Source organism: Magallana gigas, chromosome 1 (assembly GCF_963853765.1).
Source record: "Magallana gigas chromosome 1, xbMagGiga1.1, whole genome shotgun sequence".
In the NCBI taxonomy this organism is placed as follows: Eukaryota; Metazoa; Mollusca; class Bivalvia; order Ostreida; family Ostreidae; genus Magallana; species Magallana gigas.
This window is the reverse complement of record NC_088853.1, coordinates 74,538,525-74,558,607: the sequence shown is the minus strand read 5'-3', so window position 1 is coordinate 74,558,607 and position 20,083 is coordinate 74,538,525. Positions and strand designations below refer to the sequence as shown.

Genomic DNA, 20,083 nt, shown 5'->3' with positions numbered 1-20,083 from the left:
GGCGAAAATAACCCTGTATATAGTATATCTTGTTTACAGGGAAGATCTCTCTCTCTCTCTCTCTCTCTCTCTCTCTCTCTCTCTCTCTGTGTTTCATTTATTTTAAAAGAAAAAGAGCTTCAAAACATGAAGTGTCATTGGAAACAATATCTGCGATTATTGCTGTTAGGTTTTGATAATTATCATCGCCTAAAATATTAATTGAGAGTGACTTGTCTGACTGCACTACTATATACAGGGAAAATACTTGCCCCTGTTTAATTTTTGTCCCTTTTGCCCTTGTTGTCAGCAGGCGAATTTAAGACTGGGTGAATTCAGATGCCTAAAATTATCTCCCTCTAAACACATCCGTGTCTGAGTGAATTCAAAATGGTGTGAAAGTATAGAAGGGCAAATTTACATGGGGCGAAAATAACCCTGTATACAGTATATCTTGTTTACAGGGAAGATCTCTCTCTCTCTCTCTCTCTCTCTCTCTCTCTCTCTCTCTCTCTCTCTCTCTCTCTCTCTCTCTCAGAGATAGACAATAACTTTTCAATCCACTTGCCATGGGCAAGTAAACTGAAATTCTGACTTGCCTGAATGAAAAAATTGATAGCCCAAAAATTACAATATATCAAGACAACAACTCCACATTCATTAATTTTGAGTAACTCTAAAATATGATAACCAAATAGTGAAATAAGTTCTATTTCATAAGTCAGTTGCTCGACAAAATATCCATTGGACCAGAGTTTTTGGCATATTAAACCTCATTCAATTTTAATAACATGTCTTGTTTAATGCTTCTCCTCGAATGAATGATTTACGGACAAGACTGCATGCACAGCCATTTGTAGTGCAGTCACTGCTACCGACGACGTGTTTTATGATCAAGATAAGTTGCACGAGAAATATATTCGATCTAATAAATTCTGTGCGTAAGCAAGTGAGATGAAACTACATCATGATATGTTTAGAAATAGTTTTCATTAAGTATTTCTATTAAATTTTTCACTTGCCCAAAATGACATCTTATTTGCCCCAGGCAATCAGGCAACCATTAATATCTCTCTCTCTCTCTCTCTCTCTCTCTCTCTGTATTGAGGTTATGACTTTTATATTCACTATATCTTGTTAACAGGGCCTCAGGATGAATTATACGCTGATCTCTCTCTCTCTCTCTCTCTCTCTCTCTCTCTCTCTCTCTCTCTCTCTCTCTCTCTCTCTCTCTCTGTATTGTGGTTATGACTTGTATATTCACTATATCTTGTTAACAGGGCCTCAGGATGAACCGTACGCTGATGTCTCTCTCTCTAGCCAGTAACCAGATTGGGAATAAAGGCGCAGTTAAACTAGGGGAGGTAATCCATGATGAACCTAAACATTTCCTGCAGTTTCATTTGATGCTTGAAACATTTTTTTATATTCTCATATATTTGATGATGCTGATTGCAGATTTAATTTTCAGATTTTTAAAAGTTGAATGATGATAAATTGTTGATTAATTGTACATTCCATATTAAATGCAAGAAATAAATGTCCGTGTAAAAAAAGAAGCAACTCTCTCATAAATTTTAAAATCAGTCTCCCTTTTATTTTTCAGACAGTTTTGAACTGTATTAATTTATAACACAAAGTTATATTCTTGCAGTATGATGAACAGTTGAATCATGATATTAAGTACTAGTGAAAAGTAAAAAATTTACAGTTTTTTTCAGGGTTTTTTATATAGAATAAATAAAAGGCTGATTTTTGTTGTCAGGTTTTGTCCAGGTTTCCATTGTCACACGAGGAGGTGGTAGAGAGGAGGAAACAGAAATCTTCAATGGGTTCTCCTGACAGAAACAAGTCTGTAAGTCAAATCTTGAACAAGTCTTTAAGTTAAACTTTGATAAGTTTGTAAGTCAAAATTTGAACAATTTTGTAAGTCAAATCTTGAACACGTTTTTTAAGTCAAATCATAAACTACTTTGTATGTAAGATTTTGAACAACTCTGTAAATCAATGTTTTAACACGTTTTTAAGTCAAAATTTGTACCTGTCAGGTTTGTAAGTTAAATCTTGAACCGGTCTGTAAGTCAAAATTTGAACAAGTTTGTCAGTCACATCTTGTCCGTATGTAAGTCAAGTTATGAACTTGTTTTCAAGTTGGCTTATGAACAAGTTTGTTAATCGAATCATGAATACATCAGATGAGAACATGTTTATTGGTCAAATCATGAATATGTCTGTTGGTCGGATCATAACTAAATTATTTTGTAAGTTATATCATGAACAATTCTGTAATTTTTCTGTAAATCAATCTTGAGCAAGTCTGTTCATACAATCTTGAAAAAGTCTAAGTAAAATTTTGAACAAGACTGTTAGTCAAATCATTAACAAGTCTGTAGGTAAAATTTTCAACAAGTCTGCAGGTAAAATTTTCAACAAGTTTTAAGTCTGATAGCCTAATCATGTCCAATAAAGAACAGTGTGTAAGGCCACTCATGACTCAGTGTTCAATGTGTGTTGTAGCCCCCACCGAGTCGTCGTGCGGACTCCAAGGACAGACCCGGCAGTGTCAGAAGTAGTTCCCAACACGATAAAAACGACAAGTCCAAGCAGAAACAGTCGGCCAAAACCAAAAAGGTGAGAGCAGAAGAGAATTCAAGGCAGTAAAAAACCTTTTGCCAGATTTAGAATCTTCCCTCGTCAGGTTTCGTAGTCAAGTTGAAACTTGATATAATGTTACAAAATCTTGTTTTTTACTGTTTTATTTACTTTTTATCATTAAAACAAACTTAAGGCAGTCGGTAAGATAATATCGCTATATAGTTTGTAGTTGACCTAATATGGTTTATACATGGTCAGTAAATTCCCTAAGGTGGCTCGAGCTCCGCTTTTGCCCCATATGGAATTTACTGGCCATGTTTAAACCATATTATAATCATTTAAGGCTAATGTTGCTCAAGTGAGCAATCTGGCCCCTTGGGCTCTTATTAAAGTGTTGTTTCCTAGAACAAAGCCAGATTATGATTTATTTCTTAAAAGAATGCTGGGTAAGACGGTAGAGATCATTTAAGGCTAATATTGCTCAGGTGAGCTATATTTCTATTGGGCCTCAGGTGAGCTATATTTCTATTGGGCCTCAGGTGGGCTATATTTCTATTGGGCCTCAGGTGAGCTATATTTCTATTGGGCCTCAGGTGGGCTATATTGCTATTGGGCCTCAGGTGGGCTATATTGCTATTGGGCCTCAGGTGGGCTATATTTCTATTGGGCCTCAGGTGGGCTATATTGCTATTGGGCCTCAGGTGAGCTATATTGCTATTAGGCCTCTTATTAAAGTGTCATTTCTAGAATAAAGCCAGTTTATGATTTATTTTAAGGATGCTGGTAAAGGGGGGAAGGAGCCGGCCAAAGAGGAGGAGAAACACGACAAGTCCAAAGGCAAAAAGGATGACAAGGGGGCGGCCAAGAAAGGTACTGTCTCCTCCTCTTCATTCAGTAAGATAGGTACGGACACGGTACAGTAAGCACGGAATCAAGCGTCCCTCCCCTCCCCTCCTACCAACCGTGTCTGTTATATGTGTCTGTTTGTGTCCACTAATGAGCCCCCCCCCCCCCCCCCAAAACTGAGTCTGTAATATGTGTCCTCTTTGAGCCCCCCTCGCCCCAACCCCCCAAATTGTGTTAGTGAAATGGTTGTGACCTCTTATGAGCTCCTTAACCAAACCATGTCAGTATGTTTTTGATCTCTCAGTGTTTGTTCTTCTTAATAAATAACAGTGGTGTAAGATTTGTTGAGGCACAGTGTCTTATGCAGTGGTTTTGACCCCCCTCCCTCACCCCCAACCGTACAATCTAATTTTTTGGCTCATTTTGACTTGTATCTAACATTTGTAAAATCTAACACTTCAGCTATAAAAAAACCCCAGAAACAAACTGTGAGAAAGTTTTGTTGTAAGGTTGCTTTAATTTATTAATCTACTACTAAAACTTAAAACCAGTTAGAACAAAATTTTTTTTAATGCAAATTGTAATGCAAAATTAAGATTAAATCTGTTTTGGAATAATTTATTTATGCTTAATAAACCCATTCGATGATAGATAATTTTCCAATATGGTTTTTGGAATATTGTAGTTTTATTAGAGGGGATGTAGAAATAGATAATATGTTTGATCACTCTACATTACTAGTATACACATATGTAGTCTGTATCCTCAGGCTAAATTTTGAATATTTTGAAAGATTTATAGATTTTTTTTAAAATGCAGTTTTAAAAATTAAAAACTTAAGATTGCATTTCCCAGATTTTTACTTTTAGATAAATAAATAGGACACTTTTTAGTTTTTAGCTGGCTGAAGAATTTTATTGCTCACTAAAAAATCGGACAAAGAAAAAAGGCAGATGTTTATATGAAGCTTAGCCTAGATAGTTGTGGCAATTTTTAGACAATTTGAAACTCCTTTAGAAGGAGAGTTTTGAATAAAGATAAAGGAAAGAATCAAAATTTAAGCTAATGCATTTTAAGCTAATTTCTTTAGAAAACTATAGTTTATGGCCAAGAGAAGGTCATTTATAAATTATAAGTAATTCTTTTATGTCTCTTATGGACCATACTGTCTTTAAAAGTTAAAGTTTTTGTGTTGTCAGCCTCATTTAAGGAAAACATTTTGTGGGGAATTTATGGACCTATTTGTCCTAAATGTAGTAAGCCTCCTTAATAAGGGGAAACAACTCACTGTACCCCCCTTATATACTTTATATTTAGATTTTAAAAAATTACACCGGAAGGGGGGGGGGACATTTTTTGCCATTTTATTTCAGAACTTTATCAATTATAATGGATGAATCAATGCCAATAATTTTGAACATTATACCAACAGATTCCAAGAGTGGAAAAGGTTATATATGGCTATTCTGTATTGTATTACCATGTATCCATATACTTATCTCTGTAACCGCAATTATTATTTTTTTCTTTTTATTTTTGGGGCTCTAAGGTTTCTGTTTGAGTTTCTATGATTATATACACCTAGTTTAGTACTTTAAGAAAAAAAAATAGATAATTATTAATCTTTTTTATGCTAGAATATTTTTTCTTTTTAACATTTTTTTTTCTCTGCAATTTTGTTGCAGGAGCTTAACTATTCATTAACATAATGCGCTTTATTCCAGTATCAGAAACACAGAAAGTGAGGCTTTGTTTGTCTGATAATTCAGAGCTTGAAGCTTTTGATTTTACAAATATTTAAGGAGATTGAAGTAACTTTCATTCCATTTAGTGTAGAAGAGAGAAAATACTTGTAATTTGCATGTATTTTTACAAGTAAATATAACTTTTAAGAAGTCCACTATTGAACTTACCCACAATTTGTTTATTAAGTTATAACCTAGGAATTATTAATTTGTTTGAAAACAGCAATTTGTCAGAAAGTATAAAAAGTGATCTCTTGTCCGTTTCAGCTTTTGAAATAGTAAATTCTATTTGCTTTTGTTAAGAATGCCAAAATAATTTATGCGGTTTTAAGCTGACCATGCCACTAAGTGAATTTCCCCCATGGGTACTTAACCATATTTACAGTATGCTGGTCTCTCCAGTTAATGCGTATTGCCTTTTAGTCGGAGAAGTGCGTTATAGGACTTCTTTCTGATTTTGTCGATCTTGTTTTAATCAGAGGGAGGAACAGGCAGTAGAAAAGGTACCAGTATGATTGGACCCCCCAAGTAGATTCTCCCTACAGATTGTCGCCCTTTTTTTGCTGCTCATTTGAACCATTTAGAACATTTCCTTTATAAAGTAGGATATATACATGTTTCATTCTGTTGTCAGGCATTTGGTTTTTCTGTGTCTTTTGCTACAGTTCTGGCTACAATTTTAATGTGTTCATATATATATCAGATATTATTTTTTCCCCTGAATCATAAAGATTATCTCCTTCCTGTCTCATCCTTTAGGAAGGCATTGATCACTCTCTATGTGTTTGGGATGCAGTGTTTTGCTACAGTTTACATTTTATCAGATCTGTTTTACCTGCTCATTAGGAACATCTCCATGCTCAATACATTAGACAACGTGTCAAGCTTTCTTATATCTGTAAGATGTTGTGTTTTGGCTACATTATACATTTCATCTGACCTGAATTACTTGTTCATTTGGAACATCATCATTAGACAATGTGTCACGCTTTGATTTATCTCTTGAGATGTTGTGATTGGCTACACTATCAGATCTAGCACTCCATTCTTCATTGGTTCTACATTTTCTGATTTTAGTTTTTTTGAACCATCTTCAGGATTTTTTCATTACTATATCATTAAATTCTGATTGTGAATTGTTATGCAGTGTGATGGGGAGCAGAAGGGGGTGGCTTTAGGGTGGGTAAGGTAATTAGAATAATTCAAAAAAAGCCAAGAAAACATGAAATGTGTTAGTATCATGATGTGTGTATGATTTTAGCAGTAGAGGAGGAATCAAGGAAAACTCAGCATCGCGGGTCGATATCTAAAGGTATTCGATGTACAATATCAGCACCTATACCTACAATTCTCTCTACCTGAGTCTGATCTACCCAGAAACCATCCCTCTTGATTGAAATATATTGGCATTTTTACACGGTGTTTCTACCTTCTTTTTTGCCCTCCATGATTTGCATTAGCTTTTCCTCAATTTCTTTTATGTATGAATGCAAAACGTATTGGTAAAAACTTGTAGAAATATGGTTTAATGCCTGTCGCTTCCTCAATGCATATGATAGACTCTCTCTCTCTCTCTCTCTCTCTCTTTCTCTCCTCTATTTTTTTCTCTCTCTCTCTCTCTCTCTCTCTCTCTCTCTCTCTCTCTCTCTGGTTGTGTTTTAGAGATATTCATCATATAAACTAATGGTATTATTTATATTATTTCTATAAGTTATGATAATTTGATCTTTTTAAATACCAAAGTAGACATACATCCCAAAGCCCGTATACATTTCATATTTCACATGTATCTTTAATTAGAAAAGTGCAAATTTTTCCTTAAAAAGTTTTTGGTATATATAATGCAACCTTGTCCAAATGTGCTTAACAGCTAAAGAAAAATTGCTATTTAGAATAAGAGTATCACACATGCAGTTACAATATATTTTATGAATTATAGATCATCATAGTATATTGGGAAGTCGCAATACTCTGTTATGACTCTATGGTATGAAATGGTCTGTATATTGTGATGTCACAATACTCTGTTATGACCCTATATGAAATGGTTTCTGGGAGTCACCTGGTAGCCTATATATTTGTATACACCACTTAATTTACACTTGTCGTCCACTTTCACTAAACTAGGTAATCTATTTATAGAAGATCAGTATGTGTAACAGCAGGGAAGGAGCTAAACAATATCTTATCAAAGTGGTAAAAATTCATTGGCAAGAGAGTATGAGCTTCAATAATTTCAGTTATCAGTGTAAAGTCAATAAAAAAGTGTTTATCTTTAGATTTTGTTTTAAATAGAAAAGAGCAAAAAGGGGGTTGGTTTAGAGATGGGTGGAATTTCTAGGATTTGATAAGTGGTTTTTTTTTTGCTGTTGTTGAATTTTTGTGATGTTTTGATCAATACTTGTAATGTAGATAAATATTTTTTGGTATGAACTTGTTAATATAAGATAAATAATTTTGCTGAAATCTTAGCAATAGTAAATAAAATGATAAATGTGTGTTCTTGATATTATAATTCTTTTCTTCTGATATTTTCTTTTTTTAATATTTTGTTTTTTCGTTACATGTATCAAACGTATTTAGGTTAATATAAACTAACGTGTGGCAACTTGAACCATGAAATATTTTAAAGTTGGTACTTCAACAAGAAAGGATGGGAGCTTACAAAATGATAGTTTCTCAATATTACTTATTAATTAAAAAATTAATTAAATAAATATATAAATAAGTTATTCATCAATTAAAAAATGACAGTTTTACAAGATTTCTCACTCAGCTTTAGTCCTGCTTTCATTTTCCGTTTCTTCAATCAAACAACTTTTCCTTCTTTAATTCTGTTATCAAAGTCTCACAGCATAGAATACCCTGCTGCCTGTTGAATGTTTTTTTATAGTGTATAAATGGAATGATAATTATCTACCTCCATTATTTCATTATTGACTTCAAAGTCCCTTAGAAAGGTTCGATGATCTATTATTTAAATATTTAAACCTAAAGAATAAATCTGTCTTGAAATACAGGGAGATAATTAACTAAACGGAATTTTTAAGCTAGTATTGTATATAAATTTTTTCTATTTACTTAGTAGTTCACAATCTATAAATAGTTTACTTATAATTATTCAAATAAAAACTTGCAGGTTGTCGACTGTCTCATCTCTGATAAAAGTACACTAGTCTTTGATAAAGATACATAACCGAAGAGTAACGAGGATTTTACCCACTTTGCATAACCAGTAGAAATTAATCGTTATGCATGATCTTTAGCACTTGCATGCGCTTAGTTAGTGATATATATATGTATCCTATTATTAGTTGATCATAATATTGTATTATTCAGTAACAAGAAAAAAAAATAAGAATGTGTTTAAGGAGACAGGATAGTCAACAAACTAACCATCACATCTACCTTAAGGAGACTGGATGGTCAACAAACTAACCATCACATATACCTTAAGGAGACTGGATGGTCAACAAACTAACCATCATATCTACCTTAAGGAGACTGGATGGTCAACTAACCATCAGATCTACCTTAAGGAGGTTGGATGGTCAACAAACTTACCATCAGATCTACCTTAAGGAGACTGGATGGTCAACAAACTAACCATCAGATCTACCTTAAGGAGGCTTGATGGTCAACAGACTAACCATCAGATCTACCTCCTGTTTCTAAAAATGATTTATGAACTATGTACTATTATTTAGTCAAGACCAATTTCGTTTTTGATCTTTAACTTTTGAATCTTTTGTTATAGCTTTGAATAGAGCTCTTTTCTTTTTGGAGATTTTATTTGGTCTAAAAATGGCCACGACCATCTGGCCCCTTTAAAGGGACTTAGACACGATTTGAGCTCAATTTTTTCATATATTTTTTTTCACTTTTAATGTCTAGAGTGGTCAATATGGATGTTTTAAATGCTTTATCAAAATTTGAAAGTCAAATATCGAGTTACAAGCGAGATACAAAGGTTAAAAGTCTTTGTTTTGTAAAAAAAAAAAGCTCGAGTCTTTATATTGTTTACATATGTCTTGTATTGGTAAAAGTTTCAATCTAATATTGCATTTTGTTGTTGGTAAAATTATTTTTGAACACATTGAATGAGTTTATCTTGTTTCCACAAGTTATTTTGTCAAAGAAATGGTAATTTCTTTACTTTACATAATTTGTAAACAAATATAAGACTCGAGCTTTGTTTACATAACAAAGACTTCTTCCCTATGTATCTCACTTGTAACATGACTTCCCAAATTCAAATAATGGGTAATCATTCAAAATACACAAGTAAACTATTTTATGCGTAAAAACCAAAAATAAATTTTTCATCTGAAATCGTGTCTAGAACCCTTTGATAGGGCTGGATTTTTATGGCTACATGTAACTATATTTAGTTATCCTCCTTGAGAAGAGATTTGCATAACAAATATGTAATCAGTTGCAAAATATTAAAGCTATAATGCATGGAGTTTTCCTTTACTGTCTGTAAACCAATTTTTATTCGCGGCTTCTTTATTTCACGATTAAGCCTTATCCAGACCTGTAATTTTATAAAAACTATAGACAAAGGTTTGGTTCGGGGTGAGAAATATTTTCGACCACAGGGCTTTCGCTTACCTTGCGAAAATTTCTCGCAAGCGAATAAAAGTTGGTTTACAGTATTTATTAATTGTTTATTATTTAAAATGTCGGTGTGGATCTGATGTGTAATTTGTAGACAATCCAGTCTGAGACCTTAATGGGAGTTACACACGATTTGACCTAAACTTTTCAGATTTTATTTTCCCATTTTCAATGTTTATAATGATAAATATAGAAGTTTACAATGCTATGTCAAAATTGTATGGACAAATATAAAATTATAAGGAAGATACAGAGTTCATAAATCTTTGTTTTGTAAACAAAGCTCGAATATTGTCATTTTTACATATGTGTTGTATTGGTGTAAGTTTCAATCCAATGCATCCTTCTTGTGCTGAAAATAGTATTTAAAATGATAATCAATTAGTTTGAATTGTTTTTTAGTTACGTGTCATTTTGTCTAAGAAATGATAATTCTCTATAATAATTTTTTTTAAACACCTATAAGACCCAAGCTTTGTTTACATAACAATCAATTCTTACCTCTGTATCTCGCTTGTCACTTGACGTAAACAATCAATATTTTCGTCAATCATTTAAAATGACCAGTAAACCATTTTATACATAAAAAAATAAATATTTTTTTTTTATCTCAAATCGTGTCTGAGTTATAGGGATAACTCAACATCTGAAAATGAGAGGCGATATTGATGGACTGTGTATCATAATACATAGCAAGCAGTAACCTTTTGTAGTTTGTGTCTAAAGTTAATGAAAAAAATGGGGGGGGGGGGGACATGAAAGACATATTTTTGACTTAAATCATTTAAGAGTGAATGGTATTTGGGCCATATTACACTGTACACGGGTTGTAAGATATTACTAAGTCATTATAGGAATAACGTTATTGAAATAGACATGGCCTGGTCTGGTAATGTCGCAGGATTTCAAATTTCATCTTCCATTTTTATGTAATCGTATATCTATGAAATCATATTGCCATTGACTGATTCATTTTCATTACCATTCTATGTTTGAAGTTTAACTTCCATACATATGTGTTTTGTCAATTTAATAAACATGCTTCTGTGTGTGAATTATTCTAGCTAATCTCACTTTGTGTAGATCTCTATCACATGTTTGGCTAATTAGATTTTTTTTTGCATATTTATTACCTTTTTACACAGACAAAGGTGGGAACACTACGGGCCGAAGTTCTGGAGGTAAGTTATCGGGGTGGATCACAGATTTTATATGGGAGTAATAATAGAAACCGGTGGTGGATCAAACATTTTAAAAGGGAATTCTTTGAAAAGCCGGTTGCGGATCAAACCTTTATCATGGTAACTATATTAGAGATTGGTGGCGGATCAACTATTTGATATGGGGATATGAAAACAAACTGGGGGTAGATGAAAGATTATATATACTAGAATGATTAGGGAAAACCAAAGATGAATCAAAACGATATCATGAAGTACACCAACGGCAAATAGATAAATTTCAATCCATGCAGACACTTTGAAATCTTGTTCGTGTACAAAGTAATCATTCATATTTCTTTAAACTCAATCTTACATTATTTATTAGAGGACTGTGTTGTACATTGATATACTGTTATTATTTATTATTACATTGATTACTTGACTGCATGGATCGAAGTGCATGAAAATCGGTGTTAATTTAATAATGATAAACCAACAGTACTAGAACTTTAGATAGAGAAAATGCTCTGAGAGAGTTGTTAAACAAATAATGGTGTGAACGATTAGTTCAACGATTAATCAATCCAAAGTTAGATAGGATTAGGCTACCCATCATTTTGTTTCCCCAAAAATAGTGTATTTAGGGCTTATGTAGAAGAATATTGATATTATTATAGATACAGGTGCACTGTTCATCTTTCAAGGGAAACAACCTTTGGTTATATGCAGTAGTAAAAATTAGCCCGTTCATCCATGATTTTGTTAAATTTGATCCAACAGTTAATGCTCATATACCATTCTTAAAGGAATGAAATGGTGTCTCTTTAGAAATCTTTTCTGTCTAAATTTACCCAACATTGATTAATGAACTCTTGAGCATTGAATACTGTAAATTCCTTATTTTACGCTAGTACTTAGTTTTGCGATTCCGCTTTTTGTATCAAATTGCGAGAATATAAATTCGCGAGCATCACTTTTTTGCTACGTTAAATATAATTCAAATCTGCCTGAAAAATAAAAATGAGATTTAGAATCTTAAAGTTTTACGCAAATATTACTTTTTCGCGTTAAATAAGGTATCAACAGTACACAAATTTAACAGTGTACCTTAAACGAGTATTACCTCCAGAAAACCCAAGAATTATTCCCTATACATACTAATTGACATTGCCGTTAAATAACCCCAAGTACTTGTCTTCTTATCCAGTATGTTATGCACAGCGAAACTCGTTTACATCGAAATTAAAGGGGGACCATAGGGAAAAAAGAACTTTGGTAATGCCATAAGTTTGCTATATTTGTATTCGGTATATTCGAGTTTTGCTGTACATCGTACCATGCAGATCTCACCAATCATTGTATCATATCTTTTACTCAGATTTCCTTTCATATCAATTCTGATCCTAAACATCTTTGTAGTTTACTGTAGTAGCTCTCAAGAATAGACATTTTTTTTAAAAGACTACGAATTAGTGTCGTCCATGTACAGTTTTTGCACGCATAGAGTGAAAATCATGTTTTGAGGAATAGCACTTGTCAAGTAAGAAAACATTTTGAAAGTTAAATACAATTGCAAGATTTGATGTATATTTTTATGCTACAGCCCCACGCTCTTTTTCGAAGCGTGTCATCACGTCCACTGTATCGGGTACAACTGCACAACGTCATCAATATCCGTAGTAAAAGCATGGATAGTCAAACGCTTTTAAGGAATTAAAAAAAAACAACTTTACAAAACTTTACCAAAAAACCCAAAGAAAAGCTTACAAAGAAACGCTTATAGAAAAGGGGGAAATACAAAAACCAAAGAAAAACTTGCAGAACAGGGAGCAATACAAAAAAAAAAGTTTACAGAAAAGGGAGCAATACAAAAAACAAAGAAAAACTTCCAGAAAAGGGGGAAATACTAAAACCAAAGAAAAACTTACAAAAAAACTAAGAAAAGCTTACAAAAATAAGGCCAATTTACTTTCGTTGATTGCAGAAAAAATAATGTATGTTTATCACGCTTTCCGTACTTTTATAAACTATTTAGTTTGTGTTTCTTTGGGATGATGGGTCAAACGAGACACATATTTCGTTAAAATGAATTTTTCAGAATATTTTTGTAACATATCATTGATAACTGTTTATAACATTGTACTGTGTATTCATATTATTTGGTCCAGCTGTTAATATAGATTAACATTTTCATCGATGACCTTTCTATGTTCAATCCTTTAACTGCTGAAAATTATGTAGATACAATGTAATAAGGATTCATTCCTTGAATTTTATGAGGTCATCAAAAAAGGTCAAGCGTGAGCCAATCTACCATAAAGCCCTTCAGGGTTTTTTTTGGATTTGATCACCCCCGACCATTTGATCACTTTATAATGCCAAGTTTTCCATCTACATTTCTACATCGAAATACTCCTAATTCCTTGAAAAAAACCCGTTTTAAATTAAAATGTACCTTACAAAATTTGATATCACCTCACAATACTAAAAAAAGGATTCCTTATTCTGAAATCAATGCTGTAAATCAATAGGTTATCACTTGTCCCAGCAGCTCTCGTGATGGGTTTAGCTGTTGCAAGCTGTAAACCATAGTTTTAGAAAGTACATGTAGCAACCACCAAGACTACAAGACTAGAAATCGGAAGACTTTTGCTTACTCCACTCAGCAGCCATGATGATTGTAAACTGCTGCAAACCTTAATTTTATTTTGTATTTTCCCTCTCAGCAGCCACTATGCGTTTGGTCACATCTTTTGCCGGTAAAAATTGTAACAAGGTTATCTCCCTTTGACCCCCAGAACACGTCATGAATTAGAAATAAACTGACACAAGAAAACACGTTTATTTTAAGAGACCTGGATGGTCGTGGCCATTTTTAGACTATACTTATCTACATAAGAAAGAGAGCTCTGAATACAGATAAAGAAAACTATTCAAATTTCGAACCTCAAATATTTGGATTTTCTCTTCACTAAATGATAATTCATACCTAAACAAATCATGTGAAAGTTTAAGGGAGTTTTACTAATTAATAATTGCTAACAAATTAAAAATTCTTTCTTTTTTGCTAATAAAATTTTATCAGTTGTGGGGGGGGGGGGGCAAAAAGATGGAAGGCAATTCCAAACAAACAATAGTTTTATTTTGGACATATTAACATGTTGTTTTTCGGAAATTAGGGAGCAAAAAAAAATTTGTATCTCTAATATCATTGGTTCAACAGTTCTGATTCGTGACGTGCAGCAGTGTTCATTTATTTTTATCCAATCCCGTTATTTTTCCCCTCTAACAAACCAAAACTTTGGTTAAGACCAATCCATTTTCGTTGTCAAGCACGGCAGATATTTAGTTCCACTCTTTACTTGAACAGTTTGAAAAGGCCCTTACTTGTTAATTTAGTCTTTTATCTTTATGGATTTTAAAGAAGCAAGATAGCAAGCCATAATGTGAAAGATATATCCCCTTTAACAGAGTTAAGGTAGAAAATAAGTAATAATGGCAATAATGAAATCCATGGTAAAAAAGTATCGACATCATTGGATCAAGATGAAATACATTACAATTACGTGAGCCCAAAAGCTACAGTTATTAACTGAGCATCTAATATGGATATGAAATACTTGCTATACTCCTAACTAGGACTTTTGTTTATAACTGACTTTTGCTGGCTGCCTACTGTTTAATCCTACCTTAATACTGTATGCTTACTAACTTGTCGCTGTTTTACTTCGTCTCGAGACTATTTGAAACACTACTGAAGCATGCCTTGGGATGTTGTGGCGTTTCTTGTACTGTGGAATCATTTACACGGTGGCCATTTTACGTGGAATAAAAAGACTTTATTAAATAATAATGGACAAACACATTGATTTGTTGCCAAATGATATGTTTTGAAAAGATGTTAGATTGTTGAGTTTTACAAACATGTTTACCTGCTTTCCCACCCTGTAAAGTCTATTGATTCCACGGTATAAATGTGTAATGCTTAATTTAAGATACTTACTATAGTCAAAACAGCCAATAGTTTTATTAATACATTTTATGTTGTTTTGTAATTGCTAGAATTAATGAAATACAGTAAATAAAACTCAAATTTAAAAGCCATAAACATACTTGCTAAGAAGAAAACAGAAGATTCATGAAATTTCATTCTTATCATTGTCAATCAAAGTATTTTAGATTAGATGATATTTTTTTAAAATATAGCTAAACAAATTGATAAAATAAGTGTCAGGTTTGAAACTTTAGAAAAAAAGAAAAAAAAAACCAATGCATGTTTTGTTTCAGTTTTAATTGATCCTATGTAGTTTTGCATGGTTATTGTAGCATTTAAAAATAGTTTGTTATCTAATATCTGTAATAAATTGAACAAGGCAAAAAATTTAAACTTGTTTATTCATTTCATTTAGTTTATAGAGAAAAAAAATATATACATATAAATGATGATGTTGAATAACATTTTTTTTAAAAACGTTCTTCCAATTACTGCCATTCAGTTATCTTTCTTCATCTAGATTTATTGTGGTTAATTTTCGTGGATTGTAAATGTTTTATAAAGACAAGTTTTTGTGCTTTAATTAAAAAAAAATAAATGAACACAAAAATATTGCATTAGAAAAAAAATCATAAATGTAATTCATAACTTGTTACGTGTGTTGTCATTTGGTGAAATCCACGAACATTTAACCACCATGAATTCCACTGATTTCGCGGTGTGTTGATTTTATCACCGTGATCTCCACTGATTTCGCGGTGTGTTGATTTAACCACCGTGATTTCCACTGATTTCGCGGTGTGTTGATTTAACCACCGTGAATTCCACTGATTTCGCTGTGTGTTGAACCTCGTTGGTTTATTGCAGCATCGTTAGTGGCGGATACCAAGAATGCGGCCAAAGGGAAAACTAAAGGAAAGGACAAAGGGAAACCTTCACAGGCCGAACCAGAGGTCAGGGGTCATCTAACAATTCATGGTTATAATGTCTTGTATGATTTAGACTTACAGTTAAATACCCTTACAGAGAACAATTTTGTAATGTCATGTATGATATGATAATAGAAGAATACGCTTAGAGAGAGCTAAACGCCAATTACAGTTTTTGATTCTTTTTAAACGTAAATTGTTTTATGGAAAACGTTCACAATTTAATGTAACATAAAGCATGCGTTCATAATTAAACGTGTATGTTATTTTCACTCTTTACATGATTTTACATATTTTCATATAGTTTCATATAAAGCGTTTATTTCAATATTTGTAAAAACATAAAATCGTATATTAGACAAATGCAATTTCACATAGTTTTCAGAAAAAATTAAAGTTATTTTATCTTCTTTATGTTCATTAGACATATTGAAAAAAAACCCGCTTTTTATGACACTGAATGAAAATATGTAAAAACATGTAAATAGTGAAAATACATGTATGAGTGTGACACATGCGTAATTAGAGTCTTGATTGTCAACACAATATCATTCACCTTGACTTGAAATGTTGACAAATAACATTTTATTCTTTAGTTTGTTTTGAAGGCAAAGACACCTGAATTTTTATTAATCAGTAGTTCAGTGAGCCAAATATTAAAAAAAAATCTACCTCCTCTATTCTGTATTATATATAGAGAGAGAGAGAGAGAGAGAGAGAGAGAGAGAGAGAAGGTAGAATTTGTTCTATATTTGGCTTTAATATTGAGTGACTAATTGATAAAAATTCAGGTGCCTGTGATGAAGGAAAGACAAACAAAATGTATTCTGTTTTAAATTTTTTTTTCTTTGTTCTATAGTTTTTCATTTAAATAAGATTAATATACATGAAAATAAAAACAGTAAAGGCCACCAAACCCTCTTTATAATTTACTTTTATGTACAATGAATTAAAAGTCTGTGTCCATATCAGTTTGCTATTTACCCGTATAAAACAAGAAGGATTAAATGTGCGGGTGTAAAATTGCTTTTGATTTATAAAGTTAGAATGTAATTGTTTTAGCAAGTATCCATTAGTTTATATACAAGCGGGGGTTTTAATGAAAGGATATGGCAATGATTCCCAACAAGAAAAAAAACGTAACAGGCAAACAACATTTTAAATACTTTATATTTTAGAATACAGCGATCCTCTTGCCCAATATACACTGTACATTAACTTTATTCCAGGACATGGGTGACTCCTCCTTCATCAACCCTCTCACAGACGAGGCAGACTTCATTGAGGGTCAGCTATGGGTGCCCGGCAACAGACTCCTAATCAACCTGAACTTGTCTCGTAAGTCAATGAACTAGTCAGTTAAACTCTTGATCAATTTGAACTTGTCTCGTAAGTCAATGAACTAGTCAGTTAAACTCTTGATCAATTTGAACTTGTTTTTGTAAGTCAGTAAGTCAATCATGATTCCCTATCAATTAGATATTGTCTGGCACATATACTTATTAAGTAATAACCAAGTCTATATGTCAAAATGTCTCCAGGATCATGAAGTCCTAGACTAACAGACTGGGTGGTCAACATATTAACTATCAGATCTACCTTATATCTCTGAAAGCGGTGTATTCAGCCATTCTCTATCATTTAGTAACAAAATCTATATGTTTTACCTTTTAAATTTGGGTATTTTACTATATTTTTATTTGTTATACTTTCATGTTAAATACTGAAATCTGATTGGTTAAGACGCAGTTAATAATATTTACTATTACCCTCAGCGTTAGCAACGCACTTGGCAACGGGTAACATTAAAAAATGTTACATGCGCGAAAATTATGCGCGTACGGTTCGCTGTATAATTCACGTTATTCCTATATAAAAGCAGTAAAATTTTCTTAAAAATTTTAAAAAAAGACATTCAGTATAACAAAATAAATAGTGCCTGTTTGGGAGGATAACAGTTGAAATTGACACCCCGAGAAAACCATTGTCAACCTCCGCTTCGCGTCGGTTGACAATGGTTTTCTCGGGGTGTCAATTTCAACTGTTACCCTCCCAAACAGGCACTATTTATATAATGTCGCTCTTCTTGAGAAGATCAAAACAGTAAAGAAAATGGCCAGGGCCATCGAGCTCTGTGCCTTAAAAATCACTTCGGTATATCCATTGTATTCGAGATATCAGTGCTCAGGATATCGAAGTTGAACTGTACATGTACAAGTCTATGAAATTATAAATATGAACTTGCCTAACTGGTTTATGTACCCTGGTCAATTAAAACTTGGCTCCTTATGTTCACATTGGAGGCATTTAATATTTATTAGTTTGATAAGATATCGGCGCTTTTGATTGGTCGAAACAATTTTTTGATACCTGCATCAATAAAATTTTGGCCGGATCTACTTTTCTCATCTGTTCTTATTTAACACTATTTATAGAACGGGAATTTCCAAAATAAACACGCATTGATAAAGTTTCCCGGTCATTTTTTTTCTTTGATACGTCGATCAATAAAAAATTATTATCTTCATTTCTTAAAGCAATTTGTCTAGTCATGTTGACATTTGTTTGTACTTACAGGTAATCAGATCGGAGAGCAGGGCATGGCGGCCATTTTGAAAGCGATGCAATACCAGACGACTCTGTCTCTAGGAAGTAAATCAGGCGGGACCGGATTGATGCGGATCTGTGTGTTTGTAAGTTCTTAATATTGTGTTCTTGTGGAATCTTGTATTTTAAAATCAATGTAATTGTTTGAAGATAATTTTTAGTTTGTTATTATCATGGATACGGAAAGTGTTGTTTGTGATATTCACATCAAAAGATATAGCCTAAGTTTATTTATATTGAAGTTTCTTTTATAATGTTTCCATTTTGTTATAATTATGTTGAATTTTTATAGATGTTTTTAATCGTTTGATGTAATCTAAGAAAGTGTTGATTTATTTCATTAATAAACACGCGTATAGTGTACGTGCATATATTGAAAAAATATATCTTTTGTAAAAAATTGTAGTTTCAATGAAAAAACCCAAGATTACACCAGAGTGATTTTGACAAAAATGTGAATAATCGTGAATTATGAAAATAAAATGTACTACTTCCGTTATTCATCGTGTTTTGTAGAAAAACAAGATTTCCTCGGAGAGCGACATTGTCCGGAAGATCAATGATATAATGCTTCCAAAGGATCCGTTCTACAAGCCGCCGCCACAGACACCGGAAGTAGATTCTACGTCATAAAAGAATCCGAAAAAAACTCAACTGTGCTGACTGTAAATTATGAATTCAAAAATAGTTGTAATATTTTATGAGTATGAATGTGGAGAGTTATAAATATGTATTTTGAGGGTCTTTTAAATATATTTTTATTTTGTAAATTGATTTTCTGTTCCCTTCCTTAATAAGCTGACTCAAAATTATGAAAGAAAAGATATTTGTTATAGGTCAATATTTTGGGCGTGAATGTTGTGTGTTGAGTCAATATTTTTACTTCATGAATCGTATGAATGATTGTAATTTGTTTATACGGGAGAGCATTGTTGTGAGTGGAGTACCGATTTATTTGTCGAGATGCGTTCCCCAGCATCGACTGTCCATTCAGAAATTTAAAGCGTGTGATACCGATATACGTCTTCTGTACACGTGTTCTTAATTGTACATACAGATTTATTTCATGGAGATTCAAAAAGTACTGATTTATTTTTTGCCGGGAGAAGTCTCCCAGAATCAACCGTCCATTCAAAACTCAGCCTGTGATACTGATGTTATGTACACGTGTTCTTTATTGTATGTTATAAATATACAAACATATTTATTAAATACATTGTTTTATTGTACTTTTTTATTGATTTGCTCTCAGTAAAACAAATTCAAAACTGAATGCTATTCGTTATTTCTATTCATACAAAGTAGAGAGTTTTAATCTTAAACGTTGTGTATCGGAATACCTTGCAATGGAGTTTGTGTGATGAGTAATTTTATAGTTCATAAAGCTTATGATCCAAAATTAAATACACATACAAAATAGACGAAAATATTTAATCTGTAATAAAACAACAAATTCCTTTGATTAGGTAATGATATTTGATACTGTGGTTTAATCGATGTTTGTGGACATCAGTTTTCGTTGATTCAATGATAATCACATTTTCAAGAATGATCGTATCGATAAAATGTTTGTAAAGTTACACCTCAATAAACACTTGATTTTAT

General features: G+C 32.5%; 1 protein-coding gene across 43 annotated transcripts in view; it reads left to right on the top strand.

Annotated features, from left to right (window-relative positions):
• The window catches only part of LOC105336913 (leucine-rich repeat-containing protein 71), a 56,653-nt gene extending 36,902 nt beyond the window's left edge, over nucleotides 1-19,751 (top strand). For 17 of the 43 annotated variants that reach the window (XM_066075356.1, XM_034464866.2, XM_066075371.1 and 14 more), the window contains 12 exons: nucleotides 1,260-1,343; nucleotides 1,745-1,834; nucleotides 2,497-2,610; nucleotides 3,351-3,444; nucleotides 4,853-4,870; nucleotides 6,427-6,477; nucleotides 10,931-10,966; nucleotides 13,675-13,707; nucleotides 15,810-15,895; nucleotides 17,101-17,209; nucleotides 18,449-18,564; nucleotides 18,995-19,751. In XM_066075356.1, the coding sequence (XP_065931428.1) occupies nucleotides 1,260-1,343; nucleotides 1,745-1,834; nucleotides 2,497-2,610; nucleotides 3,351-3,444; nucleotides 4,853-4,870; nucleotides 6,427-6,477; nucleotides 10,931-10,966; nucleotides 13,675-13,707; nucleotides 15,810-15,895; nucleotides 17,101-17,209; nucleotides 18,449-18,564; nucleotides 18,995-19,111 (948 nt within the window). In that variant the 3' untranslated portion in view covers nucleotides 19,112-19,751. Of the gene's footprint in view, nucleotides 1-1,259; nucleotides 1,344-1,744; nucleotides 1,835-2,496; nucleotides 2,611-3,350; nucleotides 3,478-4,852; nucleotides 4,871-5,644; nucleotides 5,669-6,426; nucleotides 6,478-10,930; nucleotides 10,967-13,674; nucleotides 13,708-15,809; nucleotides 15,896-17,100; nucleotides 17,210-18,448; nucleotides 18,565-18,994 lie in introns of all 43 variants that reach the window. The other 26 variants (XM_034464873.2, XM_066075428.1, XM_034464882.2 and 23 more) reach the window with 24 other exon arrangements.
• Nucleotides 19,752-20,083: the final 332 nt, after the last annotated feature.